The following is a 25,736-nucleotide window of genomic DNA, read 5'->3' as shown; positions in this document are numbered from 1 at the left end:
GCTCAGTGGTTAGAGTGTCGGTCCAAGAACTGAAGGGTCACGGATTCCATTCCGGCTCAAGGGCGCAAGCCTGGGTTGCAGGTTCGATCCTGGGCCCTGGTTGGGGTGGTGCGGGAGGCAACCAATTGATATGTCTCTCTCACCTCGATGTTTCTCTCCCTCCCTTCCACTCTCTCTAAAAATCAGAGGGAAAATATCCTCCGGTGAGGATTAACAACAACGACAACAAGACGAGAAGCCCACTACAGTGGTGGATGCCCCTAAGGGGGAGATCGGGGTTCCTGGCCTCTCTGAAGATGGCCCGACCAGAGCCTCGCCCCATCAGGAGGGAGAGTCTTACCTCCCTTTCCCTTGAATTCCCAGCAGAGCATGTGACTCGAGACAAGAGAATGCAGTGATGCAGTGTGACCTCCGAGGTGGCCATAAAAGGAGAGGCAGCCTCTGCCCTGTGAGCGACAACACACCTTCGGAGCTCAGAGCCACTCGAGAGAAGTCTGCGGCCGCCACGCCAGGACGCCCAGCCACACGAGGAGGCCGCCTGCAGCTGGCTCAGCTCAGACCCAAACAAGGTCCCTGCTGCCGCCAGATGCGAATGAAGACACCTCCCGATGGTTCCTGCCGCCGGCCACCGGGTCACCTCAGCCTCTGAGCCTTCCCAGCTGAGGCCACACGCTGCAGAGCAGAGACGAGGGTGCCCTGCTGTCCCTGTTCTGAATCCCTGACCCACAGAACCTGTGAGCATGAGAAACCAGTTGTCTGAAGTCACCAAGTTTTAGCCCAATTTGTTACACCCGATAGTGCCTGGAATCTCAGCTTCATCTGTCATGGCTTTTTTCTTTGAAAAAAATCTAAAGTGAATGCAAAAAAATGCTAACGTTTGTTCATTTGGGGTACTGGGTATGTGAATGTTAAGGTTTTCTTTAAAAATAATTTTGTATTTTTTAATTGATTTTTTTTTTAGAGGGAGAGTGAGAGAGAGAGAGAAACATCGATATGAGAATGAAACCTCCATCCGCTGCCTCCTGCACACCCTGCAACCCAGGCAGGTGCCTGACCAGGAGTCAAACCCGCAACCTTTCAGCGCACAAGACGACGCCCAACCAACTGGGCCACACGGGCCACGCAAAAAATGTTGTATATTTTAATTGAAAAGTTTGCATGAAATGTATTTGTATTTCCAACATGAAATATAAATTGTTGAAACGTTCAGTCATTTTCTAAGTGCTAACGTTAAAATAAAATTCCAGAAGATTCCCACACCAGGCTGTTTGCCTTTTATTTTGTTTGATGCAGGACTCAAGGGTGGAGATGAAGATGCTGGGACGTGGCCCACGAGGGACACAGCGTGTCACTGGGATCCCTCGGGCAGCGGCTCCGCATCACAGAGAACCTCGTGTGGTCCCTTCCCTTGCCAATGAGCTAAGATTTCCCTAACAGCCTGGACGTGTCAGCAACCTGCAGCAGCCTTGTTTACATGACTTTCTGAAATGCGAATGAATTCTGGCCTCGTTAAGGAGGTTAAACAAGTAAACGCAGGCACTTGGGATAATGCGTCAACACACTCTGTCAGGCTTGGAGGGCTGTGTTGTTTACAGATGGAGCGTCGCTGAGAAAGTGAAGAACCATGGCTAAGCGGAGTCATCCAGATGAACCCCCCAGCAGGCGCCTGGAAAGAAGGGCGAGTGGACATGATGAAATACACGAGAGTTCACCTAAGTCACGCCAACGTTCTCCGCGCTGGAACAATCTGTGGTCCCCGGGAGCGTGCAGGGCCCGCAGATCTGGCCGCGAGCTCTGCCCGGCTGTGTCCACGTTGCATGGAGCAGGCAGGAGGAACAGGAGGCGGGCTGAGGAGCACAGAATGAGCAGAACAGGGAGGACAGCGGCAGGGTCACTACAGGGCGTGAATCATGCTCCTCCCTGAGCACCGGGGACACTTGGGTGCTGTGCACAAGACCAGGATGAGGGGGTGAGGGAACAGCAACCAGGGGGTCCGGAGACCCTGGTAAGGGCTGAGTCTGTGGAGTGGTGGGAATGGAGGGGGGTCACACGGGGTTGAGGGGAGAGAGGAAGGTGAGCAGTAAGAGGAGACGAGCTTTCGAGAAACGTGCTATGATGGGGAAGTGGGTGTCCTCGGCTGCAGGGACCTGTGGGCATCGGGCAACTGTCCCATGGAGAAGATGCACTTGAGCATGTTTAAATGGGATGGGCAGAGAAGGTCAGTGAAGGGGACAAGGCTGGTGCCTTGCCTCCATGGGGAGGGGCTGTTACGACCTCCCCTGAGACATCGGGAGGGGGAGAAGGGGGCAGAGACGGTCAAGTCTTGTTTCGTGGCAGGACACTGAAACAGCTGGTTCCAAGTCTTTTCAGAGGGATTTGTTAAGAGGGAGGGGAAGTATGAGGGGGGAGGGGCAAGCTGGAGAACCAGAGTGAGGGAGGTGCGGACAGCAGGGATGCCCGGCAGCTGAGGGGTCCCAGAGCCACACCCTGGAGGTGTGTGTCCCCAGGGCTCAGCAGCTCGAAGGTGTACACAATGGCAGCTGAGGAGCCGGATTGGAGGGGAGAGGACAAAGGTCCAGGAGGACTGCAGACGCGCACAGAGGCCCTTGAATGAATGGACTGGCTCACTGCGGGTGACGGCCTGGCCCCCGGGGTGGCTCGGGGTGACTGTGGGTGCAGGTGAGAAGGGCACAGAGCAGCTGGCCTCTTCTGCACAGAGCAGGGGGCAGCTTAACCAGGTCAGAAATCACACGCAGGGACTTGGTATCCACGCCAGACTGAGGTACTTGAAGTTCATTTCACAGGCAAAGGTGAGGCTTGGCTGCTCCCTGGACAGAATCGTGCTATGACCACTGGGGTTTGGATAAGACCCCTCCAGTGCTGTGCACAGCGGACGAGGGGGCACCACGTCAACGAGCAGCGGCTGGACTTTGCAGGAGAACCCAAGTTCATGTGAACTCGCCTTGAAGAGACTCGTCCTCCACTCACACGTAAGGTTAGCTGGTCATCATCACACTGACACGATCATTAGCTAAAGCAACCCTCCTTCTAGACCAGCGGTTCTCCAAGGGCGGTCCCGGAACCCACAGCATCAGATACCCCTGGGAACTTGGAAATGCAAATCCTCAGGCCCAACCCCAGACCAACCGACTCAAACCCTGGGGCGGATCTGTGATGGGAGCTTTCACAAGCCTTCTAGGTGACTCTAGACGCTGAGAGAATGCCCAGAGCTGCTGTTCAGCGGACAGACGGGTAGGGACAGGGCACTGGTTGGGAGTGAAGCTGACCTCAGAAGGAAACCAACTCGTATGTGCTCCTGTCTCGGGCACATCACACCCCCACTCCCAGCCCAGTTCGTCCTTTGCAAGATGAGAGACTAACGACTACTTTCCTTATATGGCTATTTCGATGCTAATGGTGATATATTCAAAGTGCCCGGAACATGTCCAGCTACTACGTTTTTATGACTAAAAATAAATTCAGTTATCAAAATAACCCCCAACAGTACATCATCTCAAACACATAAATAAATGAATGGTTCATGAATCAAGCAAATGTATCTTGACACACAGAAAAAAAAATCACTAATAAAAACAATATGAATTAGATAAAGGCAAAACATAATGTGGTCACTGAGACATTAAAACAGACTCTAGCAATTAACACATGGGTCAGATTTAAATCTTAATTCCTTCCAAATGGAGCAATCATCTTTCTGATTATCCAGATCAAGGGAGGCAATTATAGTTTTCACATGTCCGGTTCAGCCAGCTTTGTCCTCTGATGCTGTGATGGGGGAAGAAACATCCTCTCATCACTTTGTGACAGTTTCCAGACGGGGTTCCTTTCATGCCAGAGGCTTTTAGTCCCCCCAGCAAACTTCTCTGGAAGGGCCCCACTTTTCTGGGAGCCTGTGGAAGCAGGAAATGACTACCACGTGTAAGAGATCATCACTGGTGCCCGGCCGGTTTGGCTCAGCGGTTAGAGCGTCGGCCCACAGACCAGGGAGTCCCAGGTTTGGTTCCAGCTAAGGGCACGTACCTCGGTTACAGTTTGTCCCTGGCCCCAGTTAGAGATGTATGGGTGGCAACCACTTGATGTGCCTCTCGCATGTCAATGTTTCTCTCTCTCTCTTCCTCCCTCTTGCCCTCCCACTCTATCTGAAGATAAATGCAAAAATGTCCTCGGGTGAGGATTAAAAAAAATAAGAGAGAGAGAGATCGTCCGTGGTGTTCTCTCACTAACTAGGGGGTTTCATAATCTCGGTCTAGTGGGTCTGACTGAGGACTGATCTGGTGCCTTCTTTGCTGGAAACCCAATCTTATTTGCGTGCTCTAATTTTTGCTGGTTTGACTTGTTTCTCTGCAATCCCATCACGTTAAACAAAACCACTGTTCAAAATTAACCTTCCAAGGATCGCACGCATCTGACTCCTGGATTGTAAATGGAGCGTGGCCATAGCGTGAACCTGGCTGTGCGTCTTCTGTAGCACGGCCTTGGACAAGAGAGCATCTCAGTTGGTTCGGGAAAGTGTCCGCTGCAGTCACGAAAAGCTCTCTCCACTTCACGGCCTCCATGCAGGCAGTCCCTGCTTTTTTTTAAGTATTCGGTTTTACTGATCTTAGAGAGAGAGGAAGGGAGAGGGAAAGAGAGAGAGAGAGAGAAGCAGCAACATGGATCAGCTGCCTTCTGCACGCCCCCTATTGGGGATCAAGCCTGCAACCCTGGCATGTGCCCTGACTGGGAATCGAACCAGGACCTCTTAGTGCATGGGCCAATGCTCAGCCACTGAGCCTCACCAGCTGGGCAAGCAGTCCCTACTTTTCATCAATCAATTTACCATTCAGAGATTTAAAGAGGTGACTGAAATCATACAATAGGCACACATTGGTACCCCAGCCTTTTAATATTGTATCAACATTTCTACAGTTTTAAATTTTTTAATATGTTTTTATCGATTTATTAGAGAGAGAAGAAGGGAGAGATAGAAACATCGATGTGAGAGAGAAACATCAATCAGCTGCCTCCTGCACGTCCGCCACTGGGGATCAAGCCCACAACCCAGGCATGTGTCCTGACCGGGAATCGAACTGGGACCTCTCAGTCCATGGGGCGACGCTCAGTCCACTGAGCCACACCGGCTGGGTGCTACAATGTTTCATAAACATAGTTTGAGCATGTGCTGTGTTATATCAGATGGGCACTCCATGTTTATTTAGCCATATTCCCCTCTATCACACATCCCAGTTGTTCACAACTTTTCATTATTATACATCTTGTGAGTCATTTTCTCTGCTGGTGGAGCTCTGAGGGTGACCAGCTGCCCCGGTTTGCCTGGGACTCTCCCAGGTTTGGCGCTAGAAGCCCTAAGTCACAGGAAAACCCTCTGTGCCAGGCAAACCTGGCCAGCTGGTCACCACACAGAGCCCCAGGTGCCAGCCCTAGAAGAAAGTGGGGGCTGGCATGCAGAGCACAGTATAATAAGGGGAAACTCTGCAGACAAAGCGGGGGGCCCAAGGCAGCCCTTGGCTACCCGGCAGGGCCACCGCGAGTCGACGTGAAGGTGGATGAGAGATGGCGGCAGGGAATCTGCCTGGGGCCGGCGTTTGGAAACACGGAGCCAAATATTGGTGAGTGCGGCCCTGAGATTTCAAGACAGACGCTGTGCAGGACCCAGTGATCTCTGGTCCCTTCAGGGGACCCTCTCTGCCCCCTCCGATCTTCTAGGCCTCTCCTGCCCCGAGCCAGCCTGCGGGAGCTCAGATCACCTGCTGCAGGCCCCACCCCAGCTCCTGGCCTTCTGCCCACGCCCTGCACCCTGTGCCCCTGGCCTCCTACCTCAGGGCGTCCACCAGATGCCCACTCTGGATGAGCCGAGAAGGTAAGGAGGCTAATGCCTGGGGCGTGGGGGTGGACCCCTGAGAGGCAGGAGCCAGGGGACACATTTTTCCCCTTTCTCCTCCCCACTCTGTTCAGATTTATGGGGGAAAAAAATGTGGTGCTTTTGAAAAACCATGTGATGAAGAAAGCTAATGTTAGAAGGATATTTTAGTTCCTTCCAAAACCCCTTACTCAAAGAGGGGCCGGGGGACAAGCTGTGTGCCTGCCTCTGAGTGACGGCAGACAGTGACCCTCCCATTCCATACAGGCCGTGGGGAGGCGGCAGCTGGTCCAGGCTGCCATCCCAGCAGGCTGGAGAAGCAGCACATTTTACATCGGGCCCGAGGGCTGCAGGGTGTGGCTTGGCTGGAACCTGCTCCTTGAGGTCACAGAACACAGCCGTTCCAACACCCTTCAGCTCAAATTGTCCTAGGACATTGTTAGGAAGAAATTAAAAGCCCACCTACACAGATGAACCCAGTGAATTCTGCCTACAAATGGGCACTGGCTACGCCAGGTAAGAGGCATTGGGCAGAGTAAGTCTAGACCTGGACCGATTAGGCCGCGGAGTCAGAGCAGCGGGAAAAGCTTGGAATTTGGAGAAAACACCTCCATCAAATTTTGGTTCTGTCGGTTACTATCTGTGTGATTTTGAACAAGTCGCACAACGGCTCTTTATAGATGTTTTCCGTGCGGCGTGGACAGCGATGCTCACATATCACAGGACGAGGAAGGAGTCCACGAGCTGTTCCGCAGGCTCATGCCCAGAGCAAGCGCTCAGCACATGCAGGCCGCCGTGATGAAGGCCAGGAGCTACGGAAGCTGGAGGGCTCGCTGCGGGCAGGCTGGGGGGACCTCGGTTACCAGCCGGGCTCCCTCCCTGACCCCCTCGGCAGCTGCAAGGCGCCATGCAGGAAGGGGCAGAGCAGGGTGACACTCGAGGACAATGAACAGACAGCACCAACGTGCAAGCATCGCGGCTGCAGTGTGGGAGCGGGTAGAGGACACACCACAAGTCTGAGTAACACAGCCCTGGCCCCCAGGAGCGTCTGCCCTGCTAGGACAGTGGCCCCCCCACTCCCAACAGCCGCAGCCTCAGTCAGGGAAGCTGGCACTGTTCTGTCCTTCATGCAAAAGTGAGCAAAAGCCTCCGAGATGCTGCCAGCTCCCAGCCCAGGCCCCGCAGCCCCGCAGCCATCCAGCCAGCCCTGCGGCTGCCCTGGTTTGGGAACATCCGGCCCCCATCCCCGCATCTCTCTGCTCCGTCTGCCGTCAGGACACAGCGTGGGGTCTGAGCCGGTCTGGGTCCAGCAACCCCAGACTAGACCAAGCACCTGAGGACTTGGGGGCCACATGTAGTGACAAGGAGCAAGGCGGCGGGAACTGCGTGCACTGGGGATTCTCCCTAGTATATGACGTCAGGTGGCCCGCTGAGCCACCTGGATGGAGGTGTGGTTAATTCTAGGCCCAAGAAATGAAGGCTGGGGAAGTCCTGCCAAAGTGTGTAGCTCTGAGCTCCTGTGCCGGGTCCTTCCTTCGTTTTGGGCACTAAGCCCTGGCTGGCCCAGATCCAGGGGGGGATCTCTGGGACGTGCCTTCCGGCTGGAACTTTGGCGACCCGCCCCTCACAAAAAAGGCTTCCCTTGGGCCTCAGGGTTTACCATCTGTCCCCAATTCCCAGACCCAAGCTGCCTGTTGGAGTTGATTTCCTCTATATCTGTTATCAGCAGCTACAATCATCACAGTCACTCAGCGCTGAGGACATCCGAGGACGGTTCAGACAACATGACAGGCACTCCGCACGCGTGGTGCCCCAAGGCCTCCATCCACTCCGCACAGCAGTCTACCCCCCTTCACAAGCACCCGGCCTCGGGGAAACCTCACACGGAGCCATCTGCCCACATTCACGCCAACTGGTAAGACGTGTTCTTAGCCACGCATCTGCCTTGGAGCGAGGCCACCCTGAACCAGCCCAGATCTAACATCTGATCATTTTTCCACAGAACTATGCAACCATAACGGTCATTATCTAATTATCTGCAGAGCAGATAAGTCCAAAGGCAGTGCTGTTTGGTTTTGTGATGTAATGGGATTTAGTTTAAAATCAGAATTCTTCTACGTGTGCCCTAGACACCCCCCTCACCATCACACTGCTGAGACACAGATCGAGAACCTCTGTGGGGAAGGGTCTGGGGATAATGTCCTGTGCACTACAGAAACTCTAAGATTTATTTCTTATTTGATTTTTTTAAAGTTGATGCCAAATTAATTTTCATTAGTTTGCATTTAATTCTCCCGCCCACCCTGCGTGTTTAGTATTGTCGGCTGTCCATGTGACTTCCCGATGTATGTTTGCTTTGAAACTCACTGGAGAACAATGAAAGGAAACTCATTTCTCTTACATGTCTGCAGAACACTGCTTTTCAGAAACCATCCCCAGCACACGTACACACAGCTTCCTCCACAGTCCCTCATCCCCGACCTCGTGCCAGTCTTCAGAACAGGAGCCTGGCGCCGCGGGCCTCGGAGGCGTCGGCTTACGTCCTGCCCCTGCCCGAGGGGCTCGGGACACACATGCTGTCTTTCATCTTGGGCTGCGGCCACGGGCGCTTCCAGTTGGCAGAGGCCCCGTGAAACCAGAGCCACTCCGTGCGCACGCCGGGCATCAGCAGCCACCAAGAAGGCGTCGGAGACCGAGCCGCAGTCCAGCGGGGCGGCTGCGGAGAGCATTGCGAAGGAGCCGGACCCCTGGGGGCCTCCATCCCGCCGGGCTTCAGGTCAGCACTGTGCAGGGGATGGAGGTTCCGTCTCCTCCCAGGAGGGCGCACAGCCTCTGTCGCTCAGGACTCGTGGGCTCTCACTCCAGACACCCGACAACACGAGCAGCAGACTTCCAAAGCCATCGGACTCCATTAACACGAACTGTCTCGTGGGTCCCCTTGTCCTAAGCATCCGGGCTCACATTCTCTCTCGTTTCCTTTCCTCTGGCCACCACGACCTGACAAGGCCCCAACCCAGTCTAACTCTGACACGGCCTTACTGGGTCTCTCTCGCCATACACTGCAGGGCTGATGGCATTTCATAGAAAACACCATTTTAGCCTGACCGGTGTGGCTCAGTGGACTGAGCGTTGTCCCATGGACTGAGAGGTCCTGGTTCGACTCCTGGTCCGAGCACATGCCCAGATTTTGGGCTCGATTCCCAGTGAGGGGTGTGCAGGAGGCAGCCAATTGATGTTTCTCTTTCCCTTCCTCTTTCTCTAAAAAAATCAATAAAAATGTATGTTAAAAAAATTTAGAGCCCTGGCCGATTTGGCTCAGCAATTAGAGCATCGGCCTTCGGTCTAGAGACCCGGGTTCAGTTCCTGCTAAGGGCACGTATCTTGGTTGCAGTTTGTCCCTGGCCCTGGTTGGTCATGTGGGTGGCAGCCACTCGATGTGTCCCTTTCACATCCATGTTTCTTTCTCTCTCTCTTCCCCTCTCTGCCTCCCACTATATCTGAACAAAAAAATGAAAAAATGTCCTCTAGTGAGGATAAAAAAAAACTTTAGAAAACACCATTTTACCCAATCTGCCTCCATGTTGCGCAAATAGTAATAAAATAGACTTCTTTTTTAAATTAATTAATTTATTTTTGTTACATTCTGCCCTCCAACCCCCCAGCATTGTTGTCTATGTCCACTGGTTACGCACATATGCATATAAGTTTTTTGATTTATCCCTTCCCTCCCCCACAACCCCCTTTTCTGAGGTTTGTCAGTCTGTAACCTCCTCTATGTCTCTGGGTCTATTTTGTTCATCAGTTTGTTTAGTTCATTATATTCCACAAATAAGTGAGATCATATGATACTTGTCTTTCTCTGTTTGGTTTGTTTCACTTAGGATAATACTTTCCAGGTCCCTCCATGTCGTCTCAAAGGATAAGAGATCTTTCTTTCTTACAGCTGCAATGGAGTACTTTTGGAAACAGACTTTTCATTCCATGCAAAATAAAATTGCATTCCATGCTCCGATATACTAACTTATGTCTTATATGTGAAACTCCTATTTCTGCATTAAAAACCAAGAGAAATTACACAATTATATCTCAACATACAGTTGTTGACATAGCTAACACCAACCAAGAAGAAAACCTGTAGCCACCTGCGTGGGGCGTGAGCCCTGCCCTGCCCTGCCTGTCTGCACGGGACCCGCCAGCACCTGTGACGAGGCAGGCACCTGACTTCTTACATCATCTGAAGCCTCCCAATTTTTCCTCTGAGCTAGTTTCTAGGAAACAAGAAGTCCGTTTCCCACACTTATGTCTAGATTTTATTAGAAATAAATACAAGTTAACACTAAAACCCATAACAGACATGCTACGTATCCCCTAAACAGCTGCAATCTCGTCAGAATCACTTTAAAATACTAAATTGCTTTAACATTTCAGTTAAATATGTAGTTTGGGTTAATAAGCATATAATCGAGGTCAAAGGGTGTGGATAATGACAGGCTGCTGAGGCTGTGATTCGTTTTTCCATCTCATTCTCTAAACGTTCTGGTCCCAGTGACTGTTTAAATGGACAGCCAGAAACTCGCCTGTCACTTGGTCATTTCCCCTGTTCCTGTCCTATAACAATCCCACAGGGGGGTCACCTGCCTCAAAAGACAGGGTTTGGCATCAGAACAGTCACTTTGTTTCTGGAGTCAGCCTTGTACCCTGCTTGCTCCCCTCGGTGGCTTCCGTCCTGTGGATGGCCGGCGCCGTGGCCCCTCCTCAGACTCTCCAGAGACCCCCCCGGATCTCGAGCAAACATGGGAGAAGGCAGCATGCTCCCCTGCTCCGAGTGCCAGCGATACCCACCTGTCCATCCCCCTCTCCTGCCCACACTCCCACATTCACAGCGCAGCCTGCCCACCAGAGAGAAAGGTGTACTGGGGAGGATTCCATCCTGAGTTCTGGGCACTAACACCTCCGGGTCTGAAGTTAGGGACCTAGAAGCAAACTCCACTGTAGAATCGACAGAGGCAGAGAACCTTGGAAATCAGCTGACAGTTGGCTGCTTTACTCGGGACGGAAACACTGGTCCGTGGATGCTGCCCGTGGTCCCTAATCACTCAGTGACCGCGTGCCTGGTGGCTCAGCACCTTTTCCACCATCTGCTTCACTGATGACTCAGAGACTGGGAACCAAGCTTTCAGAAGAAATTCACCAATAATCACCGTGTCCATTCCCTAACTTTCAAGTTAAACTGCAAGAACTTTTTAAAAAATTAATTAATTATTTATTTATTTTCAATCCTCACCCAAGGATATTTTTCCACTTATCTTCAGGTAGAATGGGAGGGAGGGAGGGAGGGAGAGAGAGAAACATTGACGTGAGAGGGACACATCCCACACGACCCCAACCAGGCCCTGGAACAAACTGCAACCTGGAACAAACTGACCAGAATTGAACCTGAGACTCTTTGGTCTGTGGGCAGACACTCTTAACTGCTGAGCCAAACCGGCCAGGGCTGCAAGAACTTTTTTAAAATCAGGAAGTTTTGGTCAAGATGGTAAAATAAATGCAGTACTCGCCTCCTCCCACAACTACATCAAAATAACAGCTAAATTACAGAAAAACCATCATCAGAACCACCTGAAATCTAGCGGAATGGCAGTCCTATAACTAAGGATATAAAGAAGCCACCTTGAGACTGGTGGGGGGGCAGAGACGTGGAACAGACTGGTCCCACACCCACATGTGTTGGATAGAAATCAGGAGGGACAGCTCAGCTGTGGAGGTCTCCCCTGAGGAGTGAGGGGTCCCAGCCCCACACCAGGACACCAGCCATGGGTTCCAGTGCTGGGAGGTGAAGTCCCCATCACATCTGGCTGTAAAAACCAGCGGAGACCGAGGCTGGAGGAGATGCAGGGCTGCTGGAGCCCCAGGCCTTCTCTTAAAGGGACTGCACAGGAACTTACCTGCAGATGGACTTGCTCCGAGCTCCAGCACTGCGGCAGCAGGTCAAAAGGCCCCAGGAACATACAAGGAGGAACTGAATTCTCTGGCATCGGGGCAAGAACTGGAGGGCAGCTTTCTCCCAGACAGAAGTGCTACAGAAACCATTGTTCCTGTTTTGGGCCCTCTTCCCGCGGAACTGGCAGGCACACACCATATCTGAGTCTCTGTCAACCTGGCTATCACTGCTCACCCCACCCTAGTGATTCCCTGACACCCCACCTCACCTAACTTGTAGGACCTGACTTGTCTCATGCTTTAAGCTTTCCCGATCTGTCAAACAGGGACCATCCGCCTCAGCATGCCCCATACCTCTCACTGAGTGGCCTCACGCCCATCACTGGCTGCAGCTGGCCTTGGTTCACAGCTTGGCCTTCTCTGGGCACCTCTCAACCCGGCACAAGTACTGGCCATCTGCTTTGCAGCTCATGCCGGGAGGCCCCAGAGTCAGTGCACCCAGTGGACAGCTTCAGACCACAATGAAATACCACCCAACCACCTCCACAAGGGACAAAGTTAAGGGGTGGACTCAGCAGGCACCAGGGCCCCACTGAAGTAAGTCTTGCTGCATGGAGTCGGCCCCGGCACAACTGATCCTCCATGGTGGTTGTAGTGAGTCCTTCCAGCCAACTGGCCTGGGGGTAAATCCCCCTCACTGAGGTGTCAACAGCAATCCAGGCTCAACTACAATAGAAGGGTGTACACAGCCCACATTGGCGGGGGTGGGGCTCACCGGGAGGGCCTAACTCAGGTGACTAGGGAGGCTGCACCACTGGGTCCTACAGGGCACCTACTACTTAAGGCTACTGTCCCAAGCCCAGGAGCCAAGGCAGCTCCATCTAATACATAGAAACAAACACAGGAAGGCAGCCAAAATGAAGAGACAAAGAAGCATGTCCCAAATAAAAGAACAGAAAAAATAATTTCAGGAACTTAGTTAGAACTTTAACAAATTGATAGGAAACATAAAACAGAACTAGAAAACATAAAAGAGCCCTGGCCGGTTTGGCTCAGCGGTTAGAGCGTCGGCCTGCGGTCCGGAGAGACCCAGGTTCGGTTCCCGCTAAGGACATGTACCTCGGTTGCAGTTTGTCCCCGGCCCTGGTTGGTCATGCGGGTGGCAGCCACTTGATGTGTCCCTTTCACATCGATGTTTCTCTCTCTCTCTCTCTCTCTCTCTCTCTCTCTCTCTTCCTCTCTCTCCCTCCCACTCTATCTGTACAAAAAATGGAAAAATGTCCTCAGGTGAGGATGAAGGAAAAAAAGAAAACATAAAAGAGAACCAGTCAGAAATGAAGGATACACCAACTGAAATGAAGAACATGTGACAAGGAATCAACAGGGAGTAGATGAAGCCAAAAATGAAATCAGTGGTTTGGAATATAAAGCAGCAGAAAATCAGCCAATCAGAACAGCAAAAAGAAAACAGAATTTAAAAAATGAGGATAGTGTAAGGAGCTTCTAAGACAACTTCAAGCATACCAACATTAGCATCATGGAGGTGCCAGAAGGAGAAGAGAGAGAGTAAATAATTGAAAACCTATGTGAAAAAACAATGACGAAAAACGTCCCTAACCTGGTGAAGGAGCTAGACATACAAGTCCAGAAAGAGCAGAGATGAGCCCAAAGAGACCCACATCAAGACATGTCATAATTAAAATACCAAAGACAAAAACAAAGAGAGAATCTTGAAAGCAGCAAGAGAAAAGCAGTTTGTTACCTACAAAAAGCTCCCATAAGACTGTCAGCAGATTTCTCAACAGAAACTTTGCATCTGAGAAGGGATTGGCGCTAAATATTCCAAGTGATGAAAAGCAAGAACCTACAAAGTTCATCACCACCAAACCAGTAATACAAAAAATGTTAAAGGATCTTCTTTAAGAAGAAAACAATAAAAAATTTGACTAGTAAAATGGCAATAAATACATATCTATCAACAATTACTTTAAATGTAAATGGATTAAATGTTTCCATCAAAAGACATATGGAGGCTGAATGGATAACAAAACAAGATCTTCCATATACTGCCTACAAGAGAGACACTTTAGGGCAAAAGACACACAGAGACTGAAAGTAAAGGGATGAAAAAAGATATTTTATGAAAATGGAAACAAACAAATAAAAGCTGGGGTAGTAATACTTATACCAGACAAAACAGTTTAAAACAAAGGCTATGTAACACGAGACAAAGAAGGACCCAGCAATTCCGCTTCTGGGTATTTATCCCAAGAAACCCAAAACACTAAATTGAAAAGCCATATACATCCATATATTCATTGCAGCATATTTACAATAGCCAAGATATGGAAGCAACCTAAGAATCCATCAATAGATGAACAGATAAAGAAAACATGGTTCAGACATCAAAGTTACAACTAAACTACAGAACAACCATCATTAAAAGCTGCCTGAAATCAAGCTGAATGGAAGCCCTACAACTACGGAATTAAAGAAGCCGCATCGAGACTGGTAGGGGGGCGGAGGGGACGGGCTGGGCCCACACCCACGTGTGGCGGATAAAAATCAGGAGGACACCTTGGCTGGGAAGGTCCTCCCTGAGGACTGAGGGGTCCCCGAACCACACCAGGTGCCCCGCTCAGGGTTCCGGTGCCAGGAAGAGAAGTTCCCATAACTTCTGGCTGGAAAAACCAGCGGGAACTGAGGCTCAGGGAGGCTGAGGCGGCTGGAGCCCCAGGCAGCTCCCTAAAGGGCCCGCGCACGGACTTACCGGACTCTCTCCCTCTGAGCTTGGAGGGGAGGCAGCTCGAGGGGCGCCAGAGACACACAGGGAAGAACTGAGCTGTTTGGCACTGGAGCGAGGGCTGGAGAGGGGGCTTTCTCCAGGACAAACGTGCTGTCGGAGGCCTTTGTTCCTTTGGTGAGCCCTTCCCGGGGGCGGCAGATAGTCGCCATATCTGGGACTCCAGCAACCTGGCTCACACCGGTAGCCCCGCCCTGGTGACTCCCTGAGGCCCCACCCCACCCAACTTTCAGGCCCACCCAAGCTGTTTGTTGCCAGTTGCTTAACCATAGGATTGGCCTTTCTAGGATCCTGCTTCAGGTTTTCCTAAATTCTTTCAAACAAGCAGCAACTGGTCTCAGCTAGCCCCATACCTCTCGTTAAGTAATCCATAGAAACAAACACAGGGAGGCAGCCAAAATGAGGAGACAAAGACACAGGTCCCAAATGAAAGAACAGAACAAAACTCCAGGAAAAGAATTAAGTGAAATGGAGATAAGCAAACTAACAGATGCTGAGTTCAAAACACTGCTTATAAGGATGCTCAATGAACTTAGTGAGAACCTCAGTGAACTTAGTGAGGGCCTCAAGAGCATAAAAAAGGACCAATCAGAAATGAAGGACGCACTAACTGAAATAAAGAATAATTTACACAGATTCAATAGTAGAGTAGGTAAAGCCAAGAAGCAAACCATCGATTTGGAATATAAGGAAGCAAAAAACACCCAATCAGAACAGCAAAAAGAAAAAAGAATCCAAAAAAATGAGGATAGTGTAAGGAGCCTCTGGGACAACTTCAAGAGTGCCAACATTTGCATCTTGGGGGTGCCAGAAGGAGAAGAGAGAGAACAAGAAATCGAAAACCTATTTGAAACAATAATGGCAGAAAATTTCCCTAACTTGGTGACGGAAACAAACATAGAAGTCCAAGAAGCACAGAGAGTCCCAAACAAGATGAACCCCAAGAGACCCACACCAAGACACATCATCATCAAAATGCAAAAGGTTCAAGATAAAGAGAGAATCTTAAAAGCAGCAAGAGAAAAGCAGTTAGTTACCTACAAGGGAGTTCCCATAAGACTGTCAGCTGATTTCTCAAAAGAAACTTTGCAGGCCAGAAGGGAGTGGCAAGAAATATTCAGAGTGATGAAAAGCAAGAACCTACAACCAAGATTACTCTATCCTACAAAGCTGTAATTTAGAATTGATGGCCATATAAAGAGTTTCCCGCCCTGGCCGGTTTGGCTCAGCGGTTAGAACATCGGCCTGCGGTCCCAAGAGACCCGGGTTCGGTTCCCGCTAAGGGCACGTATCTCGGTTGCAGTTTGTCACTGGCCCTGGTTGGTCGTGCGGGTGGCAGCCACTCGATGTGTCCCTTTCACATCGATGTTTCTCTCTCTCTTCCTCTCTCCCCCTCCCACTCTACCTGAACAAAAAATAGAAAAATGTCCTCAGGTGAGGATAAAAAAAAAAAAAAAGAGTTTCCCAGACAAGGAAAAGTTAAAGGAGTTCATTGCCACCGAACCATTATTATATGAAATGTTGAAGGGTCTTCTTGAAGAAAAAGATAAAAAATATGAACAAACAAAATTGCAATGAATACATATCTATCAACAATTGAATCTACAAACAAAATGAACAAGCAGAACAGAAACATTCTCACAGATACAGAGAACATTTTTTTGGTTGCCAGATGGGAGGGGGTTTGGGGGAATGGGTGAAAAAGGTGAAGGGATTAAGAAGCACAAATTGGTTGCTAGGCTGACAAACCTCAAAGGGAAGGTGGGTTGGTGGTGGAAAGAAATAATTCAAAGAACTTCTATGCATATATGCATAACCAATGGACACAGACAACAGTGTGGGGAAAGGCAGGAGGGGGATGGGAGTGGGGAGAAGGGGGTCCATGGGGGGAAAATGAGGAACATCTGTAATACATTCAATAATAAAGATAAGTTTAAAAAAAAAAAAAAAAAAAAAGAGAAAACATGGTTCATATATACAATGGAATATGACTGATCCATAAAAAAGAATAAAATCTTGCCATCTGCAACCACATGGATGGACTTAGAGGGTATTGTGCTAAGTAAAATAAGTCAGACAGAGAAAGACAAGCGCCATATGATTTTACTTATATGTGGAATCTAAAAAACAAAATGAGCAAGCAGAACAGAAACAGACTCATAGATACTGAGAACGTTTTGATGGTTGACAGATGGGAGGGGGTTGGGGAATGGGTGAAAAGGAGGAAGAGATTAAGAAGTCCAAATTGGTAGCTACAGAATAGTCATGAGGATATAAAATACAGCCTAGGGAATAGAGTCAATAATACTTTAATAACTATGTATGGTGTCAGATAGGTACTAGATTTATTGGGGTGATCACTTAGTAAGCTATATAATCACTGGTTTGTACACCTGAAATTAATATAATATTGTACATCAACTGTAATTGAAAATAAAGAATTATTTAAAGTTAAAAAAAAAGAAGTTTTAAAAATTACGTTTATTGATTCACCTTCTTAGAAGCCCGTACAGTGCGTCCCTCACTGCTCTGCAGGTCACACAAGTACCAGCCCCAGCTGCCTTGTTTCATCCAAGCACAGAGAGAACGGCCAGAGCCCAGATAAACGGCCTCGACCCGCACCGGCCACCCATCATTCGTCCTTCCAAAAAGCCACACCAAGGACCCCAGGGGACTTTGCCTTTCCCCTCGCAGAGTAGAAATAAACATCCTTTTAGTTCTCAAAAGAAAGAACTGAAGACGAATGCCGGGCAGGTGTCACTGTGTTGGAAGGTGGCAGTGCGTGCTGCCCCTCGGAGTCCAGAGGGCGCACGCCGCGTCCCTGGACCGTGGACAGCCTGGCCCCTCGCCGACCCCCGGCCCTGCGCCGTGCCCAGCTGCTCCTGGAACGCCTCTCGGTGACGGCACGGATGTGCCAGAAAGTGCCAGGACAGCTGAGAAAAGCCTCTTCTGCACAGTGGACGTCAGCACATACAAGTGATGGCCCCCGAGTGCCAGTAGGGCTGTTCCTTCCTGTTCTTTCCGGGCTCCAGGTGGCACCCCCAAACTGGAATTCTGAGGACGACAGAACCGCCTGCGGGCAGGGGTTGGGTATCCCTCTGCTGCAGGGGTGGGGCAGTTTGCAGGGCGCGCCCCCCTCCCTCCAGATTCGTCAGACCCCGAGGGTGTCAGGAGGAGGGGGACGCAAGGCTCGGACGCTGTCGTTGAGAAGCAACGCTGCACGCGGCATCGAGAAAACTGCAAGTACCTCGGAAGAAAGCAAGTGGCGCTGCCACAATCTTCACACCGAAAACTGCAGAACATCACTCAGCGAAGCCGCGTAATGCCACCGAAAATGCAGCGCTACCTCACGTTCAAACTACATCAACTACATCCCTTTCAAGACAGCAAAACTTGCAACTGTCCGTTTACTCTGAATTCCGATACAGAACGAATGCCGACGAGAGAGGGGCAGCAGCACCGTTGGGAAGAGGAGCCGATTGTCAGCTACGAAGGTCAGTCTCGCCAAAATTATAAAAGGGGTCAGACCTGTCACTCAGGCCCCTTCTTGTTCACTCGTTAACGTAATCATGATCATTTTTAAACACTAGGTAATTTCATCACAAATACTCATTGAACGCCATGCGATTTCATCACAATCCTCACTGAGCACAGTCTCCGCCCCTGAGAAACCTGCGGTCTGATGAGGAGACGCCGCGCAGTCAGCACATGGGGAGGGCGCCAGGCGGAGGGAGGAAACCAGACACCCCGGGGCGCTGGCAGGTGGTGGGGTGACCACGGAAGGCATTTCTGAAATAAATAACTCTTAGCTGCATCGTTAGGCAGAGAATGGACTGGCCTTGTGAAGAAGGAGGAAAGTGTTTTGAGAAAGGGAAGCAGCACTCTGGGGAGCCAGGGAGGGCTGCCAGGGGTGCCCTGGAGGGGCTGGGGCACCAGGCACCTACAAGGCCAGGGCCCGGTAGGCCTGTACACGCCTGTGGCAGGGTCATGTGGCCTTGTGTGAGGACCCAGGAGAGGGCTGTCTTGTAGGAACGAGCTTGCCCACCATTCTGTCAGCTGCCTGCAGTCTACAGAAACTATACTAAAGTGTTGTATTCGTCAGAGATGGCTCAATGTAAGAGATGCAGCAAACAATCCCAAGTCTCACTGGTTTGACATAAGAAGGCTTCTCGTTAACTTCGTATTCCTATGCAGACGAGTTGGAGGGGAGGCAGATGGGGTTCCGCTTCCTGTCGGCTTGGAGGACTTGGTCTCCTTCCATCGAAGGACTCCACCATCTTCTAGGGCTTTGGGGTGTCTGCCAGCGGGGTGGGGGAGGAGAGGGGAGCTGAGCAGGAAGGCTACTCCGGCAGTTTCACCTGCACTTCTCCCATCTCTGGCCAGACATCTGTCACGTGGCCCCACTAGCTGCAAGGAAGGATGGGAATACAACCTCGCTGCGTGTCCCAGCGGAAAAGCACGGGGTAGTCTCTGACTTAAGGGCAAATTAGTGCCCAAGAGATTTTTAAAATATATTTAAGGCAAATGTATTCATGATTTATTGTGCTAGATCGCAGGTCAGAAAACTCCAGCTTCAGGGTCCAATCTGATCCACTATTTACTACCTCTCCCCCTCCCACACCTCCGCTGGCTCTTTACAGGTTAACAGGACCTGATCTGTTTGAGCATCACGTATAGCCAGGCACAAAGACAGGCCCTTTGCATCTCTGTGTCAGACCAATCAGCAAAGTAGGTGTTATGCCCAACCTAGAGCTAAGGAAAATGGGGTTCCGGTGGATTCTGTGACTTGCCCTCAATGTTGAAACAGAGGAGCTGGGATTCAGGCAAGCATGTACCTTCCACCACTCTCACAGCCTTAGCACAGGAATCTTTAACCCACACAGCAAAAGGTGGAGCTGTACCTGCTGCATGTCCTTCGTTGTGCCTGCCCCTGCCCGAGGCTCCACTGGAAGGTTTGCTAGAGGCCCAGGGAGTGTGATTCAGCTGTGCGTACCCCCGCCCCACTGCTCACGGGAGTTTACTGTCAGCTGACCACCTCTGGAGCCCCAGGCTTTCTGTAAATAAACACAGCATTTTATCAGATAACATCTGGGACTCCAGCCTCGAGGTAAGGCTGATGCTTTGTCCCAAGGTCTGCAGTGTGTCGGGGAACTGTTACTCACTTCCACCACACATACGGCTCTTTCACCCACAATACTCTCGTCACGCTCCTCGTATTGGTTTACTTAGAGAGAAAGGAGAGAGTTAGAAACATCGATGTGAGAGAGAAACACCGATTGGCTGCCTCCTGAACGCCCCCTACTGGGGATCGAGGAGCAACCCAGGCACGTGCCCTGACCAGGAATCCAAGCAGGACCTCTCAGTCCATGGGAAGACGCTCAATCCACTGAGCCACACTGGCCGGCTGGTCATGCTCCTCATAAAGAAACGCCCATCATGTCTCCGTGTGTGGTCCATGGACCACATGTGTGGGCCTTACATGCTTGTGAAAAATGAAGGTTCCTGAGCCCCACCCTGATCTTGTGATTCCAAATCTCTGTGGATGGGTTATAGGAATGCATACCACCCACTGTTTCCGAGGGTCATTAATAAACTGCTACAGATAAAATGATGATGAAGATGGACATCCTTTTCCTCATATATTCCTCTCAGACTCCTCCTTGTCCTCATAGGCTGATGTGAAGGTCAGTTAAAAGAAAGTGGGAGTAGCTATATTAATATCAGACAAAGTAGACATTAAGATAATGTACATCATGGATTTAAATAGGGCCCCTACACAATAAGAAAAGGTTCACTTCACTATGTAGATTAAAAAATTCTAAATTTGTTTATACATGCATCCAATAAAATTGCTTCATGTATATAACTTCTAAAATCTGCTGGAAATATAGGGAGAAACTGACAGGCCCCCCAACATAATGACAAACTTAAATACTCTTTAATTATTCTATATAGACCTAGTGGATGGAAAGTTCATTAAATCTGGAATATTTCAACAACACCATTGACAAGCTTCACATATTAAACATCTATAAAACTCTGTACCAAAAACAGATTGCACATTTATCTCGAACATGTATGAAATGTTTATAAAAACTGACCTCTTAGAAGGCCAGTAAACAGCCCTGGCCAGTTTGGCTCCGCAGTTAGAGCGTTGGCCCGAAGATCAAAGAGTCACCGGTTTGATTCTGGTCAAGGGCATGTACCTCAATTGTGATTGGATCCCTGGCCCTGGTTGGGATCCTGTGGGAGCAACCAACTGATGTGTCTCTCTCACATTGATGTCTCTCTCTCTCCCTCTCTCTCTGTCCTTCACTCTATGTCTAAAGATAAACGGAAAAACATCCTCGGGTGAGGATTTAAAAAAAAATTCAAATAAACAGTATCCTACAGACCACATTTCCTGACCACACCAAAGTTAACAAAGTCAACAATTAAAACATAAAAACAGCCCTGGCCGGTTTGGCTCAGCAGTAGAGTGTCGGCCCATGGACAATTGAGTCGCGGGTTCGATTCCAGCCAAGGGCACATACCTCAGATGCGGTTTGTCCCCGGCCCTGGTCAGGGTCGTGCAGGAGGCAACCAGTCAATGTGTCCCTCTCATGTCGATGTCTCTCTCTCTCTCTCTCTCTCTCTCTCTCTCCCTTTCTCTCCCTCCCACTCTATCTGAAGATAAATGGAAAAATATCCTCGGGTAAGGATTAAAAAAAAAAAACATAAAAACATCAACACACATTTGAAAATTTAAAATAAGCCTCTAAATAAATCATGGGTCAAAGAAGAAATAATAATAGAAATTTAAAATCCTGAGGATGGAATAATAATAAAAATCTGCATTTCAAAAATTGCTGGGTACAGTAAAAAAAAAAAAAAAAGTACATAGAAGCAAATCTATAGCTTTAAATATTGAGACTAGAAAAGAAGAAAGGCTGAGAATCATTGAGCTGAGCATCCAACTGAAGTTGGAACAAGCACACCGAAAGTAAATCCAAAAACTAGAACAAGTAACAAAGAAGAGAAATTAATGAGATAGAAAGTGAATAATGTCACAGTTGGTTCTTTGAAGTAATAACAAAACAGACGTTCTCCTGGTGAGGTTGATTCAGCAAAAACCAGGGAAGGCACAAATAACGTTAGAAATAAAAACAATACAGAAGTTCAGATCTTTCTAAAGTGCCCAGAGCAAACCAGGGATTCAGTCCAGACTAAAACTCGGGCTGAACTCCTTCCTCCAGGACCCACAGCAGAGCACATCCACGCTTCGCAGTGCGAGGACAGAATGCTGGGGCACTGATGTCATGGGCTGGGTGTGAGAGAAGCAAAGCAAAGACACATGAAGCAAGCGGACAGCCCCAGAGATGGCAGCAGCCTCCACTGATTTCAGCGGAGCAACTACTCCCTCAAATGGACTTTCCTTTGATTGTGGGAGAAGCACCCCCCCCACACACACACACACACACACAATCCATGATATACAAGCAAGCATTTAAAAATCCTAACATTAATTCCAAAGACTCACTCCCTAGGCAATGACTTGAAACATCTGGGCGGCGGGGGCTCAGGTTTTCTCTGCATTGCACCACGCTTTATTCTGCCCAGTGCCTGGCCACCAGACAAGGGTGAGGTGCAGAAGGTAGGCCAGTCTGCCTTGAGGAAGTCAGATGTAGATGAATAGCATGGCTCTGCCTTGAGCAGCAGAAACAGTGGGGGAGCTGGACCCAAGTGCCTGGGTACTTGGCACTGACTCCCGGCTTAACTCCTTGGCCCCGTTTTGCTTTGTAGGATGAAAAGAGGGTAGATGAGGTTTAAGTGCCCATTTCGCAATGTTCACATCAAGAATACAGAAAACCATTTCCAGGAAATGAAGGCACAGCCTCCCCATCTGCTGGTCTGGGTGACTGTCTTCCTGACACCATGAAATGAAACGAAAGGGCACATCGGCCAGAGGACCAGGAGAGCAGAAGTAGGAACTTTCAAGGAGAGGTCCTGCAGCCTCTGAAGCGGGAGCGATCTGGGAGCCACACTGCCTGGACTTGTTCCAAGGACTCGGAGCGCCGCCTGGAGGAGAGGGGACCAATTTACAATCAAGACCCCTGGATCTGAACCCAAGTCAGCTCCGGATGGGTCTGGGACTCCCACAGGTCCCATCACATTTCCTGCCTCAGGTACTCCCTCTATAAATCCAAGACAACAGTATCTCCCCCACAAAGGCACGAAGATGAAATATAATAGCAGCTGTATGGAGACGTTCTGGAATCCGGTTGCCTCCCCCATCTTAGAAACTCCCTTTCTGTGATTAATATGTTTGACTTCAAGTCTCAAAGAACTCATTGGGTACATGGTGTTAGCCAAAGATAAAACTGAAGTTCCTTTAGTCATTCTGACAGAATATGAAAGGACAAAAGCGAATTGGATCGTATTCTAAACCAAAGATAGCCAAATATTTTCCATGCAGAACTCTGAGAGAGAATGGGTTGTCCTGGATGGTTGGACTTCCTGAGTAGATGGCGAGGGGTGGGGGTGTGGGGGGGTCCTCTTAAGAATCAAAACATTAAAAACAAACCAGAAGAAGCAAACAACTTGGGATTTTTAAAAGTCTCTCTAATACACTTCAAAAATGTGTGTGTGGCCTCCAGGAGTGCATTCTGAGTATTGTCTTACTTTTCCTTGAAGATTTTTATCATCGTTCTGAGCACCCCGAGCAGCCATCCAATGATAACACAGATGGCATCTGTGGGACTATAATGTGCTCTCCAACCTGTAATTTTACCGATGAGAACCCTAAGCCCTGAGAAGCTGATTGGCCCAAGCCGGCCGGTCTCTGGGGACAGTGCCAGCACCCCGGTCTCTTGACCCTTCACCCTCCACACTGCCTTTGAGGAGCCACTGGCCTTCAAAAGATCACCCGCCCCTCCTTGAAATAACCCCAGAATGCTTGAAACATCCCCAGAACCCCAGAATGTTTCTAAAGTACCTGTCTGGGCACTAACTTACACATTTTGTATTTTCCTTCTCTGATGTTGTTCATAAATCATGTTTGCTCATGGAAACACCACTCAAGTGTGTGTGCATTTTGCTTTTAAGGCTCCTTTTACTTTGAAGTTTAAGTGTCTTCAAAAGTCAGGTGTCGACTCTCCAAGGAGGCCTTCTGCTTGGCCCGGGAAGTAAGCACCAAGCAGCCGCGCTGAAGGAAACAGAAGCGGCCACCTAACAGAGCAGCGGGAAGGACGTAAGGCCGGCTCCTACCCAAGTCCACACCCTGCCCTTTTGATCCATTTCAACTGTGAAATCCCAAGCAAGAGACCCCCGCAGCTGCTAAAGCAGTCCCTCGCAGAACTCCCGGACTTAGCAGACACTGGCCGCGGGCATGCCACACTGCCTTGCTGGGCTGCCCGGGGTTTACCTCTAGAGCCCTTAGCGAAGGACCACACAGAGTGCGGCAACACATCCACACACATGGCATTATAGAACATGCATGTCCTCAGAGATCTACAGTCCCCACCCCCGAGAGATGAGGTCACCAGACCAAAGGACACCATTACCACCCCATTATTCAAGTAGGTGCTTAAAAAATGTTAATGTCAATAAATAATGTCTTTCCTAGTTTGCCTGAGCACATTCGATCATTTTTTAAAAATTAAATTGATCTGTGATTACAGACAAAGTTCAATAAAACTGCTCATCCCTCCACCCAGGCCCAACAGAGGCTGCCCCTAGGTCTGGAACTCAGGAAGGAGAACCTGCCTGGACATACCAAGGGAAACGTGGGGGCTGCCCCTGCCAGGCCCGCAGCCACCGGGGGGCGGGTCCACTTTATAAGGCTGGTAGCCTCTCCTGGTGTGTGCCTGTGATTTATTAGCAGGGGGGGGGGGGGGGGGGGGGGGAATTAAAACTCTATTCAAAACCGCAGCTTTCCCAACTTCTCTCAGATGTTGCTCTTTGCCCCAAAGCAATTTTACCAAAATCATTCCCTGGAGAGCTTCGACCTTTGTCCCTTTGCATTTCAAATAATCATTTTGGCAACTGAAGAAAGTTGCGCTGCCTTCAAAGGTAGGTTTCTCCTTTCCTTTGTCCCCTGGAGGCCATGAGCCAACAGGGACCCGCTCCAAGTCGCTGGCAGGGGAGACTGCAGGTCTCCGCCGCCAGCGAACCCCTAATTCCAGTGAGTGCGCAAACCCATCTCAGCGATCACGGTGCCTCGGCTCCTGGGAAGGTGCGTGCGCAGCATGTCGGGACTGGCCTCTGGAGTTTCTGTCACATCCCAAACCCCAGCTTCTCCCCGTGAGCGCGCTAGCGGAGCAGAGGACGCGGAAGGCATCGCCCGGGCAGTTACAACGGAGCAAGTGTGGGATGACCCGGGTTGGTGCCCGGAGGTAACCAACAGGTCCCAGCCGCACGGACCTTCGCTGGTGGCCGCTGGTCCCAGGGCCGGGGCGTCCCGCCCGCACCCGCCCCGGGCCGCGCGCCCTACCTCGCTGACGACGGTGGAGTGGGCCTGGGCGTAGCGCCAGCCGCCCTGGCAGGGCACGAGCGGCGCCGTGCGGTTGGGGAAGGCGGCGAGCGGGTCGCTGCAGCTGAGCGCGGGGCCCGAGGCGTTGGCGGGGCCCTCGAGCTGGAAGCGCTGGCAGGCGCCGTGGCCCCGGCGCTCGGGCGCCGTGCGGTTCCACTCCTCCTCGGGGCTCCAGCCGCAGCGCTCGGCCAGCGCGGCGGCGCTCGGCCCGCGGCACCAGAAGCGGTCGGGCTGGCTGCCCAGGAAGACCACGGCGACGAAGAGGAAGGCGAAGGTGACGCCCGTCAGGCACAGCAGCAGGAACACGCGCCGCTGGAAGCGCCCGAACTCGCCGGCCCGCTGCAGCGTCTCGTCGAAGGAGGGCATGGTGCGCGCCCGCCCGCCGCCGCCGGCCCGCGAGTGACCCGCGCGCCTCGCGGCCGCCGACTTTACCCGCCGCCTCCCCCGCGCTCCCGCCTCACGCCCCTGGGCGCCGCGCCAGCGGCCGCCGTCCCTCCGGCCCCCGAGGTCCTGGCGCCCGCAGCCCCCGCCTCCCGCCCGCCCGGGGATGCCCGCCACCGCCGGGGCCGCGCTGCCCGCGGGCGCCGCCGCGGGGTCCGGGT

At 50.7% G+C, this 25,736-nt stretch overlaps 1 protein-coding gene across 1 annotated transcript in view; it reads right to left on the bottom strand.

Annotated features, from left to right (window-relative positions):
• The window catches only part of SLC22A3 (solute carrier family 22 member 3), a 95,769-nt gene extending 70,254 nt beyond the window's left edge, over nt 1-25,515 (bottom strand). Inside the window, exon 1 of the mRNA XM_036248564.1 lies at nt 25,096-25,515. Coding sequence (XP_036104457.1) covers nt 25,096-25,500 — 405 coding nt within the window. The 5' untranslated portion in view covers nt 25,501-25,515. The remainder of the gene's footprint in view (nt 1-25,095) is intronic.
• Between the last annotated feature and the right edge of the window lie 221 nt (nt 25,516-25,736).

This window comes from Molossus molossus, unplaced genomic scaffold (assembly GCF_014108415.1).
Source record: "Molossus molossus isolate mMolMol1 unplaced genomic scaffold, mMolMol1.p scaffold_m16_p_8, whole genome shotgun sequence".
Classification (NCBI taxonomy): Eukaryota; Metazoa; Chordata; class Mammalia; order Chiroptera; family Molossidae; genus Molossus; species Molossus molossus.
This window is presented reverse-complemented; position numbering and strand designations above follow the sequence as displayed.